The sequence below is a fragment of the Chenopodium album genome, chromosome 6 (assembly GCF_948465745.1).
Source record: "Chenopodium album chromosome 6, dcCheAlbu1.1, whole genome shotgun sequence".
NCBI lineage: Eukaryota > Viridiplantae > Streptophyta > Magnoliopsida > Caryophyllales > Amaranthaceae > Chenopodium > Chenopodium album.
The window spans coordinates 13,752,726-13,776,686 of NC_137839.1; the positions used below are offsets into that span (position 1 = coordinate 13,752,726).

Below are 23,961 nucleotides of genomic sequence, written 5' to 3' on the forward strand. Positions count from 1 at the left end.
TAGGTTGTGCCCTCAACTTAGCCAAAAGCCAGCCATAGACCAGATCATTTATGATAATGGAATCCCACTTTCTTTGATAATCATCAAATCACACGTTAATGGCACATCTTTATTTTATTTTATTTTTTAATCATTTTTATTATTTTTTTGCAATTTAGAGTACAAAGACTAGTCTTCTTTTTGTACCATGTCTCAAGTTTGAACTTTTATGTATCAAAAACCCCTTTGTTAAAGTCAGACCATATAAATTTAGATTTAGGCTATGATCTATAATCTAATTTTATTTTATTTTAGTTTTCGAGTTTGATAAGATCTGGTATGTTGGTATAATCTAATGTGAATTTTAATGGTTTGTTTTGATTTGATATGATTTTTCAAATTTGATTTTAAACTAGTAATAACATCATATGGTAAGAGAATATAATATTTTAGTCATTACATTTATTTTTCTGAAAGTAAAATTATAGTTTTTTTTTTTTTTTTTTTTTTTTGAGGAAGCCTCCATTCATCTTCATGATAAACTTGTTTATCTAATGGCATTTTTGTAAATATATCAACATTTTTTTTCTTCAAGCAACATTATAGTCTTTTTTATATTCTCCGTGGTTCTTTGCAGAGTTAACCTATGATAATTTGCTAATTTAGTAAACAAAACATTATTATAGGCATCACATACTAAGGCTATGGCTGTATGTACGAGTTATGATGGTTTTTGAATCTAGGTATTCAATCACTCACAGTTTTTACATTTTCTTACAATCTGGTTACTCTTTTGTTGGAAGATGTCAAGGAAATACCAACCAAGGTCGTCTCCGACAATTTGGTGGCCCTATCCTAACTATTAAAATTGGACCCTTTAATTTTTAGAGGACTATTTTATAAGGTTAAAAATATTAGGGAAATTCTCTTCGGTAGACCTCTAATAATAAACATTCTCAGTGGTAAAATGCAAAAAAAGTTAATATCCTTGGTAAACTATGTTTTAAAAAGTTAAGTCAATGGTAACCTTAATCAATGTAATTAGGCATTTCCTAACCATGGTTAACCATTCTAAGTAAAAAAAAAGTTGTGATGCCTAAAATACCCCCATTCTAAAATTAATTAAAAAATAAAAAATAAAAATCACCACCCTGCCACCACCATCCTGCCACCATTCCCTCTCCCCCTCCCCCTCCTCTGGTCGCAGCTCCCCTCCCCCAGCCCCTATTCCCTAACTTTCCCATTCCCGCCGGCAACCTTTATCGCCTACCCTGACACCCCAAGTACCCAACCCCAACACCCAACCCCCACCCCGACACCCCAAGTACCCAACCCCTTCGACCACCCTTCCCCATCTTCTCTCCTTTCTCGCACCTCACCACTATTGAAAACGATGAAAAAAATCGAACTAAATTTGTGAATTTCTGGTAATCGAAATCCTAATTCCTCACAATTGAATAAGAAATTATGTGAATTACAAGTAATTGAAATTAATTTGATGTTTGTTGAAGCAAAAGGTGTCGCCAGTGGGGATTTAGGGTTTCGGGAAAGGGTGTGGGTGGGGGCTGGTGGTGTCAAGGGTAGGGGAAAGGGGAGGGGGGATGAAGTCGGCGGTAGGGGAGGAGGCTGTGCGCTGATTGGTTAGGGGGAAAGGGACGCCGGCAGTTTTCAGGCGGTAGGGGAGGGGGGCTGCGTGCAGGGGAGGGATAGAGGTGGTGGTGGCGGGGTGGTGGTTCTTAACCATGGTTAACCATAGTTATGCTTAAAATGCTAATTATCTTGCTAAATGTTACCATTGACTTAACTTTTTAAAACATAGTTTACCAAGGATATTAACTTTTTTTGCATTTTATCACTGAGAATGTTTATTATTAGAGGTCTACCAAAGAGAATTTCCCAAAATATTATTATTATAAAATGTTTTTTTATTTTCAAGTACAGTACTACAATTATGATAGAGCTAAAATATTCATACTATAAGTATAAGTTTAATAGTAATTCAATAAAACATCAAAAAAAAAAAACTTTTTATTTAAAAAGTGTCATCCTTCTAATATTTTTTGAAGCAAAATCTTTAATTATATATTCATAATCAAAGATGAATTTTAGGTTTTACTTTGAAAATGGTAGTCTTTTACAAGGAAGAAGGTGAGTATATAAGGTTATAATTTTTATTTTTTTAAATTATGGGCCCCAGATTTTTAGGGGCCTTGTTTCGTGTGTGAGAAAAAACATGTCTAAAAAGGGTGACACCAACTATTTTTACTTCACTTGATTCGACTTTTCGGCTTGTCCTTTCAGCACTACAGTATTCATAAGGGGTCATCAGCGTGTTTATCGGGCCATTAAATCGCAGGGAAGTTGCTCTACATTCAATTTGCTTCTCCGGCGATTATAAATGTCTAATACAAGTACTTTAGGATTGATTAAAGACTTAACATAGGTCGGACTATGAACCTCCTAAACCTCAAAAGTTCATAACGTCTGTAGATGATTAACATACTATTTGGGTCGTACCAATTGGTTGTTGGTGTAGTAGTGATTGAGACTACACTTGGTAGGGAGGACTCGTGTTCGATCCCCTGCAACAACAATCGGGAGGGGACTGAAACCTAACCACCCAGAATTGATCCCCGAATCCGGATTAGCCCAAAGGGTGAACCCGGTAGAACACCAAAAAAACATACTATTTGGGCCGTTGTTTGAGGACTTTAGATGTTTTACTTGCCTAGTATCCTTATTTGTGGCCCAAACCTTGCAAACAGCTCCAAAGAGGAAGATTTTAGAATCCACATAAAAGTGGATCTACTAAGATTACTTAAATTAGTAACCCAATATCAAGCAATAGAGCCTCAGTTTTGAGCAAGCGTTAGGAATCTTAGCCCTTTTTTAATTTCACCAAATTTATGTAGTTACTCAAAATTCCTAAAGAATGTAATTTTGGAGTGTTGTTTCACTTGTTTGGTTAACCAATAAAAAGTGCAAAGTGGAAGAAATAGAAATTTCTAGGAATTTCAAATTTCCGACTACATAATATGGGAATTCATTTACCCACCTCTCTCTAGGTGACTAAATTTCCTTATTAATGCCAACCAAACAATAGGAATTTGAAGAGGGAAATAATTTCCCATGATTTGCAAATTACCATGGGCCCATTGCAACCAAACAAGCTCTTAGGATGACTTGTTCATTGTCTTGCCCTCCCGGTGTCACTTATAAAATACAGACACATCATCCAACTGTTGTATTTGACTACATTAACATTTTCTAACAACGACATGCAAGAGACACACTTAAATATGTGTCAGACACACGAAAAAAACATTGTCCAGTCTTTTAACACATTCTGACACATGAACACAAAATTTGTCTTACCTTAATGCATTTTATTTATTATTGGATACACCACGTTACACATATACTGTATAAAATTTCTTGTACTACCTCTATTACTAGTATATATTATTTGCAATGATTAGATATTTTTCTTCTCTACTTTATGTCAAATCGTTGCGAATAATATATAACAGAGATAGGATTTACACTTTTTTTGAAGACTTTATACCTCTTTTTTTTGTTTATTCTTTTTACTAACGGATCTCTATCCCTCTCTCATCACTAGCTTATTGATATCCTCCTTACATTGCCTCTTCGCACCAACGATGTATATTGAACATACTACCTCCGTTAAAGGTTATGTGCAACGATGTGACGTAAAGCAGAGAGGAAAAATGTCTAATCGTTACACATAACCTGTAACGGAGGTTGTATATTATTTGCCTATATTTACGTTTTTTTTGGATTTTTTAATACTATTTTTAATGATTTGTAAAGTTAATTATCAGCTATTAAATTTCCTTATTTTATATAATACAGTATAATTTATGTTTATAAGAGCAACTCCAACGGCAAGCTAATTGCCAAATTAGCTTGTCATGCCACCTAGGATTGCAAAGTTATTCTTCCTTCTAGCTAATTTATGCCACAATAGTTAAGCTAATTAGCATTTAGATTTTTCAACTTTATTTTTTAAATAATTAGTTTTTTATTAGAGACAATTAATTTCTAAGCTAATTAGCTTAGCTAAGCTAATTTGCTAGGCATTAGCTTGGCCAAGCTAATTATTAAACTACTCTCCAATGGTTTGGCTATTAGCTTGAAAATTATTAAAATTGCAAGCTAGTTCCTAAAAGCAACCACTGGAGTTGCTCTAATGCATCGTACCCATATCTCTTCTTAATTCTATAGTCTATACTAACTTATATTGTATTCGTTTTGTATTATATACATTCCCGAGCTCGTGCATCCTAAATTCCTAATTGTCACCATCACAACATCTACGCCATGTTGCTAAACACAATTCAGCATCTTGATTTAGACTCTTTCCTCTAAATTAAGTTTGCATCCTTTATCATGGAACAACACACTCTACCCTTTCTTAATCTTCCCTTTCATGGTAATTCTCTTTGAAAAGTACAATATCGATTTTGACTTAATTTGAGCCACCAACTTGTCATAGTCATTGCCGTACCATTTACCATACGATGAAGGCAAGAAAATCAATTAATGATTTGCTACCTTAGTGTCGTTTGATAGAGTGTTATTATTGAAATACACTCGCTATCTTCCTTTTGATGAGCATTGTGCACGAAATTCAAACACTAATGATAATGAAAATTAATCAAAATTTCTTAAGGATGTTATTCAATTAACAAATTATCATTGTCGTTATTTAACCAAACTACATTAAAGAATTGAAATTAAGTTGTAAAGCGAGACAATATAGAGTATCCAACTATAACATATATTGGGATTTTCCTAGTGACCCTCGTAAAGTCGTGATAAGGCCATGGATCAACATGACCCAAGTGCCATGCTTTAGTAAGTTAGTAATAGGAATATTAGGGACGAATCATATATTTTAGTTACTTTGTTGAACCTATAACTCTAGGATCAAGCCTCAAGCTATCAAAAAATGACTCAACCATTGGTGCCATCCAATTGGCTTTGATACTAACCTAAAATCTACCGACATATTATTCGACTTGAATTGGTCTGACCTGAAGTCAACCCAAACTTGATTTTCACTGGCCTAGAATATAACATGACTCATAATAGACTTAACTCTAAATTAAATCAACCTGAATATGTTCAACACAATTAATATAATAACATATGTGATAAGAATAACTATGACTTGTGACCCATTTGTATTTGACTTGTTTTTTATCAACTTGTTACTTTGTATAGACTTATTCTTAACTTGACCTAAAACTATGTGACTAGGTTTCATATGCAACTAGTTTGCTAAAATATCCCCTCATATTATATTATAATCATACGATGTATAATACAATGAAATAGAGTGAAAAATTGTAATTGATTTTACCACCCCTTTTTTTATTTTAAATAATCACACCCCCAAAGTAAAAATAAAAACTAAAAAATAAATAGAAATCACTAGCTCTTAACTAAAAGTTTTTTATTTCGTGTCGAAACTTGGTCTACTAAGATTTTGGGGGTCAGTTTGGTCATTTGGATCCGATTAGGTCAAAACACCCAAGAAAGTATCTAAAATGCCTCATTTTGAGAGTTTTATACAAATTAAGGTAATTTTCAACATGTGAGACATTTCAAATGAAAAAAATTTCAATTATGACCTCACATTGATCCAAAGGACTAGAGTGATCCCTAAAACTTTAATGACCAAGTTTTGGCACGAAAATCAATGTTTTTATTTCTAAAAAAATGAATTTTATTTATTTATTTATTTTTTACAATAAAAAAATGCTTATTTAAAATAAACAAAAAAAAAAGGTGGTAAAATCAATTTTAGGTGAATTAAGAGGTGGTTATTTACGATTTTTTCTAAATAGAATTATTATTACGGGTACAATAATAGATATCTCATAAATCATTCAATAAAACAATACACAATTAAAAATCAAATCCTCAACAATATTTTGTTTTGCAAATCGCTCTTTGTCATTGAATTTGCCACTATATAAGAAGAATTCATAACCTCAGTTAACACAAAATGAATTGAGCAAATATACTTCAAATAGTGAACATAACCAGATATTAATTTAATACTGTAATTAATTTAGTTAGAATGTGAGTACAACCTAAATATAAAAAGTACCTTCAACTAAAATAGACCTAACTCAAAATCAGCTAAATTCAAAAATAATTCAGTCTTACTCGAATTAAATTGATCCAGACATGATTCAACTCAAGTCGATAAAATTAACTTGTTTTGATTCAAGTTATTATGATCGATCAAACCAAATCCAACCCACCCGCTTGATTTGACACCCCTAGTTAAGCCATGGCGTACCCACAAAGAGTTCACGTGTGTACACTTCTTTGAATGGAACCATTGGAACATGTAGTACACAGCTCGTGTTTGAAGACTATACAAGTACCCTATGAAAACTAGTTCCTAACTAATAACCGTATGTTGGGCAGAAAACATCACATAAGTACCAAACATAGACAGACATAACACCTAATTAAATCGGTGCATTATTTACGTGGCTTTGTGATAATGATTTATATTATTATGGGGGCATCTTATTATGATCCATCCACCCGAGCACTGGTCCCACAAGATGGCGCAATTAGATGCCTCAATTACAATTTATTTACCGAAGTTAATTTAATTACTCCCTTTCTTAAAGAAAGCAATCGTTAAATCTATTTTATTTTAGGAGAGATTCTTTCTTTGAAAAAGAAATTGTAATCCTTAAGGCATTCTTTAAATAGAATTTCTACATTAGTACAAGTCGTTGTTAATTTATACCGTACGTAAATAAAATAAAAAATACTCTAGTACTTCTTCTATGGTGTAGAGCTTATATGAGTTTAACAAGTACATGTGATTCTACAAGACTACATGTTATTATGTTAATCTATATGAATGAGTATATTTCAAAAAAAAAAAAAAAAAAAAAATCTATATGAATGAGTATTATTGCTTCAAAGTATATTATCTTATGTAGTCTTGGATAGCATACAATAAGTTTATACAATTAAATTAAGATAAGCTAAGGCAATTTTTCAGACAAAATAAATCAAACTAAGCCGAGCATATTTCCATTTATATCATATCTACTAGCTCCATTTATATTGGGGGTGTTATATACCGCCATCCAAAATGATCAAAACCGCCAACATTTAGTGTGAATTGACAACCATACCCTTAGTACTTCACCACTATCTTCCCTCTTGCCACCAATCACTAACAACTTGACACCACCACCCCAATTGATAACTAACACCACCACCACACTGACCGGCAACGACGACGACCACCACAACCACCCTGACCATCGACCTACCACATCCCCTTCAAAGATGACCCACCACCTTCCCTCTTTGGCGGAAAGGTGGTGGTTTTTTTTTTTGACAACCGTACCAACCGGAGCTCAAAACCGGTTACCGGGCACGATAACCGGTTTTGGGCTTCGGTTACCATGGAATTGGTTAAGGTGCACGGTAACCGGAGCCCAAAACCGGTTACCGTGCGCGGTAACCGAAGCCCAAAACGGTTACCGTGCATGATAACCGGTTTTGGGCTCCGATTATTGTGCACGGTAACCGGTTTTGGGCTTCGGTTACCGCGGTTGCCTGAAATTAAAAAAGATATATTAAACCACCACCTTCCCGCCGGCGAGGGAAGGTGGTGGGTTGTCATAGATGAGGGTATGGTGGGTCGCCGATCAGGGTGGTGGTAGTCATCGCCGATTAGAAGGAGTTGTGGGTCGCCAGAGGGATAAGGGGTGGTGAAGTAATAAGGGTACGATTGTCCATTCACACCGAATGTTGGCGATGATGATCATTTTTGTAGGCAGTGTTTAGCAATTCACTTTATATTACTTGTACAATATGATTTTTGCCACCGATAACATACTTAACTTTTATCATAATTGCTATATATAATCACATTGGATCTTACTATTAGATTAAGCTCAACAAATAGTTTCTAATTACTAAATTTGGACAAATTTTACAAATTGGAATTTGGAAATTCATAATATTAATGGCCAAAGATCAATGTGCATTGAGAAACATGCACATTCAAAGTGGAACAATTAAAAAAAAAAAAAGGAAAGGAAACAATTATAAATATACTTCCTCTGTTCTTTTTTAGTTGATACCTTATGACGTTTACACTATTCACAATGTACACTTTTAACTAGCTTTTATGATTTAATTTATAGTTGTGATAAAAATAGTCAAATGAGATTTTGTTTGAATCATCTCTATATATATTTTATTAATATCCACTTTTTATGATTTTACAATGTCGAAACTTGGAGATATTAATTGTTAAAAAAAGTGAGTTGACAAGCTAAGTGTGATAATAGAATGGTGTTAACTAAATAAAAACGGAGGTCGTATAGGTTAGCACTTAATTTCTTTGTTTCTAAAAGTGTGGCCCTCTCAGGGCCTATTTTGTTCCGCATACGTTAAGCTCAGTGTAATTGAGTTCAGTTCAGTTCCATTTAGTTCAGCTTCAATCAGTTCAGTTCCATTCAGTTCAGCTTCAATCAGTTAGTTCAGTTCTTAATTTCCTTCTTTTATAAACAATTTATTTTAGCTTTAGGCCTTAAGGGGAAAAAAGTCAAAAACACACTCATATTAGAATGTACAATAAATAAAAGATTAAGTCAACTCTAATCACATTTGTTCACTTCATCTTAATTTCAGTTCAGTTCAACTCTAATTAGTTCAGTTCACTTTAGCTCAAATCAGTTCAGTTTAGTTCAGCTCCTAATTTCCTTCTCTCATAAAATATTCATTTCAACTCTAATCAGTTCAGTTCGATTAAGCTCCAATCAGTTCAGTTCAATTTAGCCCAATTTAGTGAATGTGAACAACCCACTATAGCCATAAAAAAGTAACTATAAAAATTACACCCATTACATATAAGCTTCTTTTATAAATTACTGTAAATTTTCACACCCAAAATCCTCAAATATAAAACAACAATATAGTGTAATCATTATTAATTTGTAAAATCGGATCCTATGCACCCAAAATATGGGCATATGCACATACAAAAGTAATAATAGAAGTAATAATCAATTGAAAACCCCAAACACCCTAATAAAAACGATACACATGTTACAAGTATAATTGTTGAGAGTATATTATTGTATAACATTATGTGTGTATGTATAGTATATACGTATGGCTTTAGATTTAAGATGAGACATCCCAACCTGGGCCACCAATACCAGGCCCACTTCTCAAAAATACTTGTTTTGGTTTTGGTTGGTACTCTTTAATTACTACTAGTGCCATGTGATCAAGTGTATTCAGCTGCACTCGAATCTTCCTTACGCTACCCCTCTTCCTTTTCTCTTCTTTCCGTTTCTCATTTCACTATTTATTAGCCTTCTCCTTCTTTACTTCTTCTCCGCCGCTCTCTCTTCACTCTCTCACTCTCTCACTCTCTCACTCTTAACATTACTACTTTACTTTATTACTCTTACTAGTTTTTGATTAACTTTTTTAGAGTTCGGTTCAACACAATGGATCTCAAGGCCACGCTATTGCTTGGCCTCATCTGCATTACCATTGCCGTCGCAACCGGTCAATCACCCGCTACATCACCCACCCAATCACCACCCACCACCACCCAACCACCACCGGCTAACACTCAACCACCTCAAGCTAGCCAACCACCACCCGCCACTCAACCACCTCAAGCTAGCCAGCCTCCCCCAGCCACCCAACCACCTCAAGCTAGCCAGCCTCCTCAAGCTTCCCAACCACCCACCAACGCACCACCACCATCCACCACCCAATCACCCCCACCAGTGGCTCAAGCCCCTCAGCAGTCTCCACCACCAGTGGCTACCCCACCCCCAGCCACCCCACCACCAGTGGCCACCCCACCCCCAGCCACCCCACCTCCAGTGGCTACCCCACCACCGGCTACTCCACCACCAGTGGCTACCCCACCACCAGTAGCCACCCCACCCGCTGTTACACCAGTGGCTGCACCAGCTAAGTCACCGGTTGCCGCTGCACCATCTCCATCGCTTTCTTCTCCTCCATCTCCTCCTTCTGAAGCACCTGGACCTAGTATGGGTGGTGCTCTATCTCCTGGACCTGCTTTGGGTCCTGCCTCATCCGATACCGATGATCAGGTACATTTTCATTTTTTTTTGCTTCATTATCATGTTCGGAGTTAATTATTCACAAGTATAATCACGTAAAATCTTGTTAAATTTGTTTGAACATGTTTTTTCAAAATAGCTAGATTTAATAATTTTTACTAATACATAATTAAAAAAGATATTAATTAAAAATCATAATAAAGTAAGTAAATGGTGCGGACAATAAAAGATCTGAGGGAGGTTGGATGTGGATTATTTAATTTGTATTGTTGTGTAGTGCTGTTAGTATACTGCTGTTTCAGATCTAAGTGTTAGATCTGGTGTTACTTTTGCTTTGTATTTGATCAGATCACTTTGTTGATCTTCGTGTTGTTGCTTATCGTGCTGCATTCTTGTCGGGTATCTTTATTTGTCCTTCCTTGATCCTAACATAAATCACTTGCCTCTATGCTCTACATTATCACATTATTTCGCGTGATTTTGTCGTGCATTGTTATATTAATACTACCTGGGCTTCCAGTTATAACAATTCAGAAAATGAATAGGCAATCTACAGAGTATTACTTATTTTAATCAAAAAATTGTTGAAGGGGGTGATGGGGTTTGCTGAAGTCAAATGTTCACCGACATAATAACATGTAGTCAAGTACGTACTTAAATAGTTAAATCTGAGAGATCAGTACTCTGGGACTAGTTCTGTGTCTTCATTGGTCTTGTAATTAATATTGATACTGAGAAATATGGTTGGGAATGATTATGATTGTCACACCATTTGTTCTTCAAAATCTTATATGAGATGGATTTACAATAATTTAATGAGACATCAGGAATGACTGAGATTAGAAAAGACCCATTCAATTTCTTCATAAATTGAATTAAGCGTCCGATATTATGGTGATGTTTGGTGTATGAAAATTGGCATGGGTTAAAAAATATTGCATCATTAGGGAATAAGATCCATTGCTCCATTAACCATTCTAAAGTTGTGTGACACAGGTTTGATTTGTGGCAATGTAGATGTTGCAACAAAATTTGCCAATTTACTGTCATTCAATGTTTATCCAAAATTTTGCATTAATAGTACAATTATATAATTAGTGCATTAATCATGTTTGTTTCCATAAAACTTAGCCTTTTACTAGAAAAAATGTAAAGCTGGTTGACTGAAATTAATTATGATGCTGGATTGCTGGCCTAGTGTCATTGAACTTTAATTGTACGGATTTTCTAATTTAATTGATATTAATTTACTTTATGACTTTGTTCGCCATTTCAAATCACAAAAACTTAATCTATATGAAGGAGATAATCATAAGAAAACGTTAAGTCTCAAAATTATAAGGAAATTGGATCAGTAGAAGTGATCTAGTTTTTGCTTTTCTTGAATTAGCTTCACGAGTTTGTAAAATGCTGTTGTCTAACAACTTGAGACGCGAAATGAATGTTATTTAGCTTGCTAATTATAGATATACTAAACTATAATTGCTTTAATTAGCAACATAAGATACCTTTTTAATCACCCATATAAATAAACTTTTATCATCTTGTGAAGCATGGTAAAGCCTTTAGTATCGCTTAATTAATAATCCTTCCAGTTGTTAGCTGCTACATTGAAGATCCCTAGATTAAGAGAACTTTGCTTAGCTTTTAAGGGAATCACTAGTGGGCCCACGAAAATCGGATGATTGGTTTAGGTTTGTGATGAATTTACCATGTGCTATTGACATGATTTTGTTGGTACAACATCATCTTATTGCTTTTTTTTTTTTTTTTTTTTTTGCCTAAACATATGCTTGTTTTCTTTTATTATAAGGTCCTACATCTTACTAGCTTGCATGAAAGTGACTTTGGGTTGTTATGTTTTCACTTCATCATTTTCTTGATGTGTAATCTATCCTCTAGTCTTGAGAAACAAATGGTGCATTGCATGGCTGTTGATGAGGATTGATGACTCGATATGAGTAGTGTTTATTGGATCTTTTGATCGAGAGGTGTAGGGTCCGACTTTTTTTATGATATTGACACATTAGTGGTGTAGAAGGATAAAATAGATGGATTATATTCCAAGAAGTAATCATTTCAAATGAAGATTCATTAATTAGATACTATTACTACCAATCTATGACTTGATTATTTGGGTGATTTAGTGAATTTATTGGTTGGTCCATTCCATGTATGATGTACAATAACAGTACTTTGAGAAAATATGTTAGGTAGCAATTATGTGATTAAATAGTAGCTAAATGATAATGAGGGACGGACATAATAGTCTTTGGGCCTATCAGCTGACCTTGGATACTACTTTCTGGCATCGTATCAAAATCAGAGTCAATATTCATGAACATTATGAAATGCAGTTAGTTATGATCTCATTTCAGAATGATTCATTTTGATTGTCTTTGCTTTAAAGGCATATTAATCACCTTTCCTTAATAGCATTAGTACCTACCTAACTTCGCCACTTACAAAACCATTTAGTGGTTACAAATGATTATTTGCGACCAATTTCCATGTCATGCAATTGCCTCTGGCAGTCTCTATTCTCAACTCAGACGTTTCTTGCTGATATATCTGTATGTAATTGCATACATTCATACAAGTATATATGACATTCAATGTAACAAGATACAACTCGTGATTGTTGGAGAAACATACTATCTTTAGTTGGCTGTTGCCTGTAAAAAGAGACAAGGCCCACAATCTAGTGATCATATACAGAAAAGTCAAATGTTTCTTAAATACCATTGTCAACCATATTCATTTTTTGACATTTTTTCTCAATTCATTCATATATTTAATGTGAGTAGTACTCTTTTAATAGTAAATATACTGTTATATGTTCATAAATTGACATCAGATTTTATGAAGTATTGCCATTATTACATATACTCACTAGAAGCTGATGTTAATGGTATGTTTGATACTGTAATGCAGAGTGGAGTAGAAAAGATGTGGTCCGTTTCAAAGTTGATTGGAAGCTTAGTTTCTGGATGTGCTATCCTTGCCTTGCTATTTTAAGAGAATCAGCTGCTTTCGGTTTTTCCCTGGGATATGTTGTCGCGATATTAATTTCATTTATGTAATATTGGATATGTCATTTTGTTCCCGCCCTCTTGTATTTTGGATTTATACATTCGATCAGGTGGATTCATTTTTTTATTTTGTGAGATTTTTGAGGGTTAGTTTATCTTCTTTCTGGGGTGAGACTTATGTTGTATGAGATTGTATTAGTAGTCGATTTAGCTTATTACTTTTAGTAAATACTGCCTCTTCATTCTTGTCTATCCGATTCAACTTGTTTCTTAAATTATACGAATAACCCCCCATTCCCTATGGAAGTAACGCCCCTTGTTCATTATTGGACAAGCTTGTATGATTGATCCTACGACAGAGAAGTGTAAAGCCGAGCAAACACAAGATGGTGAAATTTAATGGTTTAAGATGGCAATCATGGCATAAGTATTTAACAGTCAAATTAGCCAACAAAAGAATAGGATAACACATTAACACACGAAAATTGTTCTAACTGTGATAATTAAATACTTCGTATGGGACAAATCAATTCAACATGCTAGACCAACGTTATGATGCTCAGTTTGTTGGGAAAGAGTAAAAGCTACTACTATGATGTTTAAACAACGTAGGTGCACAACCAACCAACAGAATTATTGCTGCTTCAGGTGAAGAAGCTACCATGCTTATATATATAACTAGTGATAATTAACATAATCTATTGATCTATGAAAGGCTTGAGTTAAACTAGTTTGTATAATTTGGTTTCTACAACATTCGTATACTTATTATAATTATTTATATATTTATATTTTATTTTTTTATTTTTTATTTTTTATTTTTTATGCAAAAGAGACTTTGCGGAGTTGATTTTTTAAATCCACAAGTAGTTTTTCGATATATCATTCAAGACATCACATGGTTCTTGGACTCTTTGGCCCTGTTTGGCAATTCGTTGTTGGTTGTTGGCTGTTTAATTAGATTGGCTTTTGAGTTGACCGTTTGACTAGAGTTGTAGTGTTTGGTAAATTGGCTGTTGGGTGCTAGCTGTTGTTAAACTATGGGCGTATTCGGCAAAATATAGCTGTGAAGGTAGCTGTAGCTGTTAGCTGTGTAGGTAGCTGTTAGCTGTCAACAAGCTGTTAGCTGTGAAGATAAATAATTTAGATATGAGTGTTCGGTAAAGTAGTGGTTGACTAACTGTTACATATAAAAATCAATATTTTATTTTTAAAACTATAGATTAAATTTTCAACAGCTACTTGAAAAGCTACCTCTAATTTCAAAAGCTAATGTTTCTAACTTTTCACAAAAGCTACCTCCACCACTAAAAGCTACCATAACCACTACTTTGCCAAACACTCACATTTTTTGTTGAGTAGTGGTTTGACTTAGTCAAACCACTAAAAGCTACCTAAAAGCTACTCAAAAGCTAACGCCGAACACGCCCTATATCAACACTAATGAATTAATATAATACTTTAATATTAATTAAAATAATAAATTATTGGTAATTATAATTGTAAATTAAGTATTAATTATTTACAATAAGTTAATAATAATTAGTTATAATTTAAATTAATTAATTATTGGTTATAAATTACTAATAATTGTATATTATCCATTTTAATACTAATTATTAAAAAATAATTATTGAATGATAATAATTAATTATTAAATATTAAATACTAATTATTAATAACTAATTATTAAATACTTATAATTTATGTTTCAAAAAATATTAATTATTAATTAGTAATTATTAATTCTTATTAAAAAATATTAATTATTAATTATTAATTATTAATTAATCAAAAGTTAATTATGTCAACAAGCCAAAAGTTGCTCCAACTAGCTTTTGGCTTTAAAGCCAGCTTTTCAACCAGTTAAAAAAGCCACTAACCAAACATGTTTTTTGGCTGTTTGACCAACTTGAAGAAGCCAAAAGCCAGCTGAAAAGCTGGTTTCCAAACACCCCCTTTCTTTTGAACTTCTCAACAATTTACTCCTTCACGAAACTCCATTATTTTTAGGAAAATTTGAAAAATAACACTATCTATTGTAGTAATTGTGTACTATACCACCTCAAGTTTTTTTTTAATTGTATTTTACCACCTAGTTTTATCAAAACACTAAAAACTACCACCACTTTTGTCCAACTCCCTTATATGATGTCACGGTGGGTCCCATTACCAATTGTTCCTCTCTTTTCCCTCGATTCTCACCCAGGGCCGGCTCAATAGCATGAGCTCTTTGAGCAATCGCTAGGGCCCCCACTTTAAGGGGCCCACATCTTTTTTTTTTTTTTTTTTTTTTTTTTATTTTAGAAAAAATTGTTTATAAAAAATATTTTTTTTTAAAAAAATGAAAACAAGTCAAAAACTGAAAATTATACACAATATTCATTTTAAGAGGTACCTCAGGCTTTTTCTCTAATTCAAGCATTTTATTAGCTTCCCAATTTTATAATTATGTTATTAAAACTCTTTACTTAACTTTGGTAATTTTTTTTTCAATAAAGTAAAATTATGATCTATATATTAGAGTAAAGGTTAGGCAAGTTGTTAAAATCATTATTGTTAAAAAGAAAAAAATAGAAAGAAGAGTTAGCAAAATCTTAAATGACTATCATGCATTCGTTATTTTGACAAACTTTTTAACATAAAGTTTATGGTGGAAGCCCCAATTTATCACATTCATAAACAAACAAAAGTATTTGGAGTCAACATGACATTTTCTTATTTATATCAATAACTGTGCTCCCTGTATTTATAAAAAAGTTGTTGATTTAATTTGTTTACAGTTTTACCGATTAACAAACAAAATTTATTTATCAAGATAATATACTTGTATTTTCTCATAATTTTGTTGATATATTATTATTAAATGCGACTCGATTATTTAGGGGCCCTTGTTTAGTTTTTGCTTCGGGCCCCAAAAATTTCCGAGACGGCACTTCTCACCTCTATTCTTCCTTCGTCTTCCTCTTTGACTATTTTAATATCAATTGGTAGATCAATTAGGCCTTTTTTAGGGTTTTTATTCGCTAATTTGTTTTTTAGCCAAACAATGCAAAATCAAGGGTATAATTGGTTAATTAGGATGATTAGTGAAGAAGAAAGGTGGAATTCGTAGGAAAATTGGTTAGTGGGACCCATTATGACATCATATAGGGGAGCCGGGCAATAGTTGTGGTAGTTTTTAGTATTTTTTATGAAAGTAGGTGGTAAAATGCAATAAAAAAAAAAGGAAAATACACTTTATTAATCCCAACTATGGGCGATTTACTTCTAACAATCCCAACTACAATTTATTTTTTAACAATCCCAACTATGGGGTCAATTTTCCTTCAACCGTCCCAATTACAGGTGACCTACTAAACAAGTTTTTTTTTTACTTTTTTTTTAATCGCCATATGTCAACACGTGAATGGTCAGAAATTAAAATTTAAAAAAACATTTAAAACAAAATAACTAAAAATAAAAATTAAAAAAAAATAACCAAAGTTTCGGCCACTCTTAATTTCCCCACCCCCTAACCTTGCCGGAACCCTAACCCGATCCCCTAACCTTGTCAGAAATCGGTCGGCCAACACTCCTTCACCACTGAAATCACCGGTCGACCTCTACTATCTATCTACGACCCCCATAACCACCCAGCTAGCCCTCCTCGACCCCCAAAACCACCTTGAAAATCCCCTTAACCTCTTTGAGCCCGTGAAGAGATTAGATCGAAGTTGGGGTCTGATTGAAGGTTTTTACGAGGTGATGAGAAGAGTAGCTATAACAGGGCAAGATGGTGGCTTGCGGCTGGAGTTGCAAGCTGAGTGCGGCTGTCGTTGCTCTGTTGTTGCTGTGATGAGAAGTCGGTGGATTGGAGATGGCTGGTTACGGGAATTCGTGGCGAAAGTTGTGAGAATTCGTGGTTGGAGTGCGTAAATTCGTGGTGAGAGGTGGAGGTGGCTGGTTGCACGAATCGGTGGCTGGGGTTGCACGAATTGGTGGCTAAAGTTGTGAGAAATGGTGGCTGGAGTTGCACGAACTGGTGGCGAGAGGTAGAGATGGCTGGTGCTTGGTGGTGTAAATTGGTGGCGTGAGGGAGGAGGAATGCTGGTGCTATTTGGTGGCAAGAAGTGTGTGTGGTGAGCAGGGAAGAGCTAGGCGGTGGACTGCAAAGGTGGTGAACGGTGGAGCAGGTGACTGACTGATAGGGGTGAGGAGAGGGTGGCTAAATTTTTTTATTTTTTATTTTTTTATGGGTTTTTTTTGGGAAATTCTCAATGGTACTCTTAAGGTTTTATTTATTCTCAATGGTAAACACTAAAAAAAACAAATTATCAATGGTAATCTTTAATTAGTAAAAATAACTCAGTGGTAACATTAATGACATTAATCCATAATTATTAGCCTAACCCTAGTTAACTAAAGACATAATGACTAATATAACCTTATTAATTAAAAAAAAAAATTGAAAAAACCCCAGCCACCCCAACCACAACCCACAGCCAGCCCCCCTTCCTCTGCCAGCAGCGGCCGCGGGCGGAGAACCCTCTCCCTTGCTTCCCTTGGCGCTGGCGACCCTCTCCCCCCCTTTTCCTGGCGCCGGCGTGGCGAGCCTCTCTTTCCTTCGATTCCCAACCCAACCACCATCTCCAATCCTTCCCCGTATTCCCACTCTCCTTCCCCGATTCCCAACTCACCCAAATCAAACTACACCAATACACCACCAACAAATCCCATCAACCACCGACGGAAATCTCGACATGGCAACCCACCTCCCCCCTTCCTCGATTCTCTCTGATCTCCTACCTCAATTTTTGTTGAAATTTCTAGGGTTTATGGGGGGCAAAATTATATTTCTGATTTGAATTTTTAGTCATTATTTGCTTGATTTAGGGTAATTAAGGGGGTTTTGGGTCGAATTTTGCTCGAAAATGGATTTGACTCAGATTTGCTCGAATATGGGTGGTTATGGCTTAGATTTGCTGGGTTTTCGGTGAAATGCGAGTGCGGTTGAGGAGGTAGAAGAAGGGTTTAGGATATGGCGCCGGTGAAGAAGGGGGATTGGGTGGTTTAAGGGTTTTGACGGCAAGGGGTAGCGAGTTTAGCCTAGCGCCGGCGCCAGGGAGGGTAACTGGGTGGTCGCGGGCGGCACCGGCCGGGATCAAGGAGGAGGGGGTGGCAGGGAAGGAGGGGGTGAGTGGGTGCTGCATATTTTCCAATAGGGGTATTTTAGGCATTATTCCTTTTAAAACATTAACCATGGTTAATAATTTCTTAAAATGCTTAACTAATGTTACCACTGTATTATTTTAATAATTAAAGATTACCATTGATAATTTGTATTTTTAGTGTTTACCATTGAGAATAAATAAAACCTTAAGAGTACCATTGAGAATTTCCCGTTTTTTTTTTCAATATTTTGGACCAATAACGTGTTGACACATGTCATGGTCACCTGTTATAATAGGTTATTGACTCGTCGTTGACCGGTTGGGACTATTGGAGGAAAACTGACCCCATAGTTGGGAATGGTAAAAAATAAACTGTAGTTGGGATTGCTAGAAGTAAATCGCCCATAGTTGGGATTATTAAAGTGTATTTTTCAAAAAAAAAAAAAAAAATTGAGAATTGAGAATTAGAGAGTAAGAAAATTAGAGAATAAGAGAGAAGAGATGAGTTGATGAATTGTGAAAATTTTGGAGGAAAAAGTGAGGTATTTATAGGGAATTTGGGTGGGAAATGGGGTGGGAAACTAGCCGTTTATAGCTGTTGGAAAACGGCCAAAAACGGCTAGTGTCGTGCCGTGCCGTGCCCGGCCGTGCCTGGCGGGCTCGTGTCGTGCCGTGCCGTGCCTGTGTCGTTTTCCAGAAAATTGTTCACGGCACGGCCCACGGCCCACAAGTGGGCCGCCGTGCCGGAGTCGTGCCGGGCCCGTGCCCATGTTTACTTGAGTAGTTTTATTTCTAGGGTTTATGGGGATCTAATAAATATTATGAAGGGGTAAATTTGTGATTGTTGATGATCAATACTTGGTTAATTTCCTATTGATTGATTTAATGCTATGCAATTAGGTTTGGCCAGATTTAATTGTATGAGTTTAGCAATATTAATTCGAGATTCCACGGATGAGAATTGATGTTTAGGCTTAGTTTCAATAGGCGGACTAATTTATAAATGGTTAAGTCGAGATTCGACAGATGAGATTTAATACCGGTAAATTAACTTTGTGATTATAATACGTAGCGAAAGCCCTTTATAATCTGATTAATCAATGCTTGATGATTGCTTATTATGATTTGCCCTGGATTATTGTTTATTAGTGAACCTATGCCCTAGGTATTTTAATATTTAATTTCTCCCTACTTTATTTCCTCCGATCTTATTCTTCATAGTATAGACTTTATTTACAACAAAATTGGTTACCTTGATAATTTAGATTATAATAATTAATTAGGAGTAGAAACACTTGTTTTCCTGTGGATTCGACCCTACTTCCCTATCTAATTTAGTTAGAGGACTTAGGTAATTACTTTTGATTAGGGGATACGACTTTACCCTGTCAATGACTGAGTTAAATTGTTTAGTTATACATTGTGAATTTCGTATGACGTGAACTATTTTATATTGCAAGTATTTTTTGTGCTCTAATTATGCAAGGTGCGCTTAGAGGCAAAGGTATATGATTGGTTTAATGATTAATTTATTACTCATTCATGATTATGCAAGCGGGATGAGTAAAGGAAGAATTTAAGTCTTATAAGACGAGGTTAAGGTTTTGGGGTGCCTTATGCACTCAAGGTGTTTATACACCGAGGTAGTTAAAGGAATAAATAATAAATGTTTCTTTTCACTAATAAATCAAGAATTGAAATTGGAAAGTTGTTTTACTTTATTGAATTGATATTGGATTGATCGTATTGTTTGCATATGAGCCATCACCAAGTCTAAACCTGTAAATCACGTAAAGTGCAAGATGGATGCGCAATAAAACTCTGGATTGGTGCACTTCTGGAGTAATGACAATCAGGGGTTGGGGTACACGGGGTATTAGCCGTGTACTTTTATCGAGGTCGTTTGATCTACGAGTCTCCTATTTCAAATATTTTTTTAAAACTAGGAGTTAGGTGAGATCTCATACTAACTACGGTCACGGAGTCGCGCCCATGGTCGTTGGATGTTATTGATGTTTCCGAAAGGAGGCATGGGGTTTTCCTTTAATGATATTCCAAATGGAGCATGGGTTGGACAACCTTGTCTATTGCGTAATCCAATGAATAAAAATAAAGATTTACCTATTATTAATTAATGGAGTCTTAGTAATATAAATAGTTGAGTCGTGTGTTGAGTTTATAATTTAATGATGCATGATGATTGACTATTAGTAGCATGTTAGGGATTTCTTTTATGTTTTGCAGTTTGTATGTACTCAACTTTGCTAATTGCGTGCTTTGTGTGTCTTTCTTTGGTCATGGCCTTCGCCTTTCAATGACCCTGTGACGATCTAATTTTTACACTTGTAATATTGGGGAGCAGATTAACCACATGTTCTTACACACGCAGCATTCGCATCATGGTTGTGGGATTCTGAGTGGAGAGTTGGTTATTATTCGCAGTTTATTTCTTTTCATAAGTTTGAATCTTATTTAAACTCTGGTTTTATTTATTTACTACTTTTGTTGGGATTTGAATAAGGGCCTTAATGGTTCCAGCTTGTATCATTTAATTTGGTTTTGGTTATTGGTTTTGAAACTTATTTATAACTGAGTTAGTTTTTCCGTTGCTATTTTCTGATAAAGCCTTAACGTTTGAACACGTGGCGGTAGCATGCCAGTAATTCTCTTGAATATTGTTCAGGGTCCTCACAGGTTTAAAGAGAGAATTATTCCCGATCCTATGGTGGTGGTGGTATGGTGGTTGTGAGAGAAGAGAGAGAAGATTGGTGGTGAGGGTGGCTTGAAATAGAGGAGAGAGAAAATAAGGTGGTGGTGGAGTGGTGGTTGTTAAAGAAAACAGAAAAGAGAATGGAGGTGAAGGTGAGGAGAGAGAAAATATGGTGGTGTGGGTGGTGGTTCTGATTGTGAGGGAGGAGAGAGAATGTGTTATAATGTTTTTATTAAGGGTTAATTAAGTTAAGTTAATAACATGTAGTTAATGTGTTAATTGGATTGAAGTAAGGGTTTTTTAGTAAATTTACTCAAAAAAATTTACTATATAAGGAAACTTTAATTTTGTTGCACATAACTTGTAAAATCCTAAAATGGCAATTGTTGCACATAATGCGTAACGGAGGAAGTAATTCTTTCTTCTCATCAACTCTCATCAAGAATTTCTTGATTCTCTCTCTCTCTTTTCTAAGTCTAGCCTTTTACAAACACAATTCCTCATACTTTAGCACTAGACACACCTAGCCTAATTCGAAGTTGCCTTCGCCCTAGACGTGAAAAGTTTTGATTTCTGAGGGTTTGGTTCCAAATCTTTATTTCAATTATTTAATTTAATTGTATGATTTTTCATTTTCCTTGAAGTTACTAACGTGTATATTTTGTTATTAGAAAGAGATACGAGGCATCCAAGTAAGTGCTTTAATTGTTTTATTGATATTTTGATATAGAAATCATGCTGAGGTTATTTTTTTGATTCCTAGTATCATGTTAGGATGTTTTATTGATTCCTAGTATCATGTTAAGGATGTTCCTAGTATCATGTTAGGATTCTTTCTTTAGTATGATATTTAGGGTGATTTGCTTATATCAATTATGATTTCTATGATGCTTCCTATTTTCTTTCCTAATAGCATGTTAGTATCATGTTAGGGTTAAAGCTTGGATTTTTATTGTTTAGTGACATGCTAGGGTTTGTTATTAATCTTGTTAGTATCATGCCTAGGATTTAGCTATTATTATGCTTTAACATGATTATGATTATTTTTATAATTGTTATAATAATTATTATGAATATTATAATTGTCATGATTATTATTATGTTGCTTGATATATATTTATTGTTATTGCTTGATCACACCTTTTATGCATGTTTAAAGGGAATTGGTACTTGTAATCACGCTTAATAAAATAATTAATAATCTTGTTTAGGGTTAATTTGATTATAATTCAAGAGATCGCCAATAATAGTTTTGTTGTGCATTAATATTCAACCAACATAGATTAAACAGGTTTAGGGTAAACCTATTGATTGTATGTTAGTCAGAAAGCGCACATGAATACGATCAGAATAAAGTAGAGACATATTATTAAGGCAGGTTCAATCTCTTTTAGGTTGGATTTGTACCTTCATCCCCGAACTATCAGTCATGGTTCCAGACCTATTGGAGTTGACGATATCCTGGATCGTTAAGGGGTGTAACCTTCACCTCGTGAACGGTTTACAAGTTCCTAAAACTTGTTGGCGACTCTTATGCTCTATCTTCTTTCCCTTTGGACGCCACCGTACTTTAGTGTATGATCACAGTGGCTGGGGTTCAAGTTTGGGATAATGCTTGAAATATTCCCTACAGTTTTTGGCGACTCCACTGGGGAGGATTTCTATTTTAATTCCTGAAATTTATTTCGGCAATGATTTAGAATGAGTGGATGAGACTCGAAAAGTTCTAAGTATTTCATGTGCGGAATTTTGATTAACATTATTGTCATATGCATAAAAAAGATCTCATTGGAAAGAACATTCGTAATGAGCTAAAACATAGGATTTTCACACGTAGGAAATTTGAGGAATATCTTTCACAACTAGGATCGAAATAATACTGCGCGAAACTGGAAAATTTTATTGAGCACATAAAGCTGCTGAGGCATGTAGGAACTAGCGTCAGGGAACAAAGTCTAGCGCCAATTATTTGACTTTAGCGCCAGGCGACAGCTACTGTCGCCAGGCGCTAAAGCCAAATTGTGGCGCTGGCCTCTGTTTGCTGGCGCCAAGTTCTTCCAATACTGAGCCAGAAATATGCGTTCTAATTTTGACCAATTTTTAGCACTGTTTGCTCGATCCTACTTCCTGATTAAGTTTTTCTCACTTTTCTAAAACTCATATGTGTTCTACATATGGACATAACCCCCTGGGAATTCATGCTCCATATACCTGATTGAACGCTCTGAGCAACAAAGGGTACATCTGAGAATGTTGAATTCACCAAACCATGAAAGCGAGTTTTTCTTAACTCGCGGTGTCCTATCCACTCGCGCCAACCCTTCACGGTTAGGCTTCCGCACGGTGCATCCGGACAATTAACCATGGACCCTCTATTGAATAACCCATATCATGAACTTTAGAGAACTAGAGCCATGGTTAGGTTGCAAACTCATTGCATCATATCGTGCCTACTTGACTAATTGTGCATTATTGGTAGTGCATACTCTATGTGTTTTTCCTAACCGTTTGTTTGACTTGTGTTAAGACTAAATAAACTAATTAATGACTAAAGGACTTTGTTTAATTAATTAATTAATTGATTTGAGCTAATAAATATGTCTAAAATCGAGTCATAGTCCCTTTAAGTCAACCCGGATTTTTATTCCCGTATACTGCACAAACGTTAACTTGTTTTGGTCATAGACGGATTTCTAGGAAGAACTACGAGTCTTATACGTATGGATCTGTAGACCCGAGTTTTATCTTTAATTTGACGTTGGTTTCATCCCAATCAGACTCACAGATCAAAAGTTATGACTAAAATACCACAGCCTATCCAGTTTAATGCATATACATGAAGTCTTAATTTAGTTTTTGCTTGAGTCTAGTCACATAGTCTAGCCACATGGTCATGACACGAGTCTTAACATGTCACTTGCACTCACAATAAAGCACCCAATAATATATATGTCACC

The 23,961-nt window shown here is 35.0% G+C and overlaps 1 protein-coding gene across 1 annotated transcript; it reads left to right on the plus strand.

The window, feature by feature from the left end:
- Positions 1-9,396: 9,396 nt before the first annotated feature.
- On the plus strand, positions 9,397-13,393 carry LOC145635885 (uncharacterized). The gene is made up of 2 exons (XM_081687255.1): positions 9,397-10,139; positions 13,044-13,393. The coding sequence occupies exons 1-2, from the start codon at positions 9,519-9,521 to the stop codon at positions 13,125-13,127; spliced, it is 705 nt and encodes a 234-aa protein (XP_081543381.1). The 5' UTR covers positions 9,397-9,518; the 3' UTR covers positions 13,128-13,393.
- The last annotated feature ends 10,568 nt before the right edge of the window (positions 13,394-23,961 follow it).

Bases quoted from the DNA above. Each gene is read 5' to 3' on its own strand.
- LOC145635885 (XM_081687255.1), top strand. From the start codon at position 9,519: ATGGATCTCAAGGCCACGCTATTGCTTGGCCTCATCTGCATTACCATT. The intron at 10,140-13,043 runs GTACATTTTCAT...ACTGTAATGCAG, and splicing joins CATCCGATACCGATGATCAG to AGTGGAGTAGAAAAGATGTG.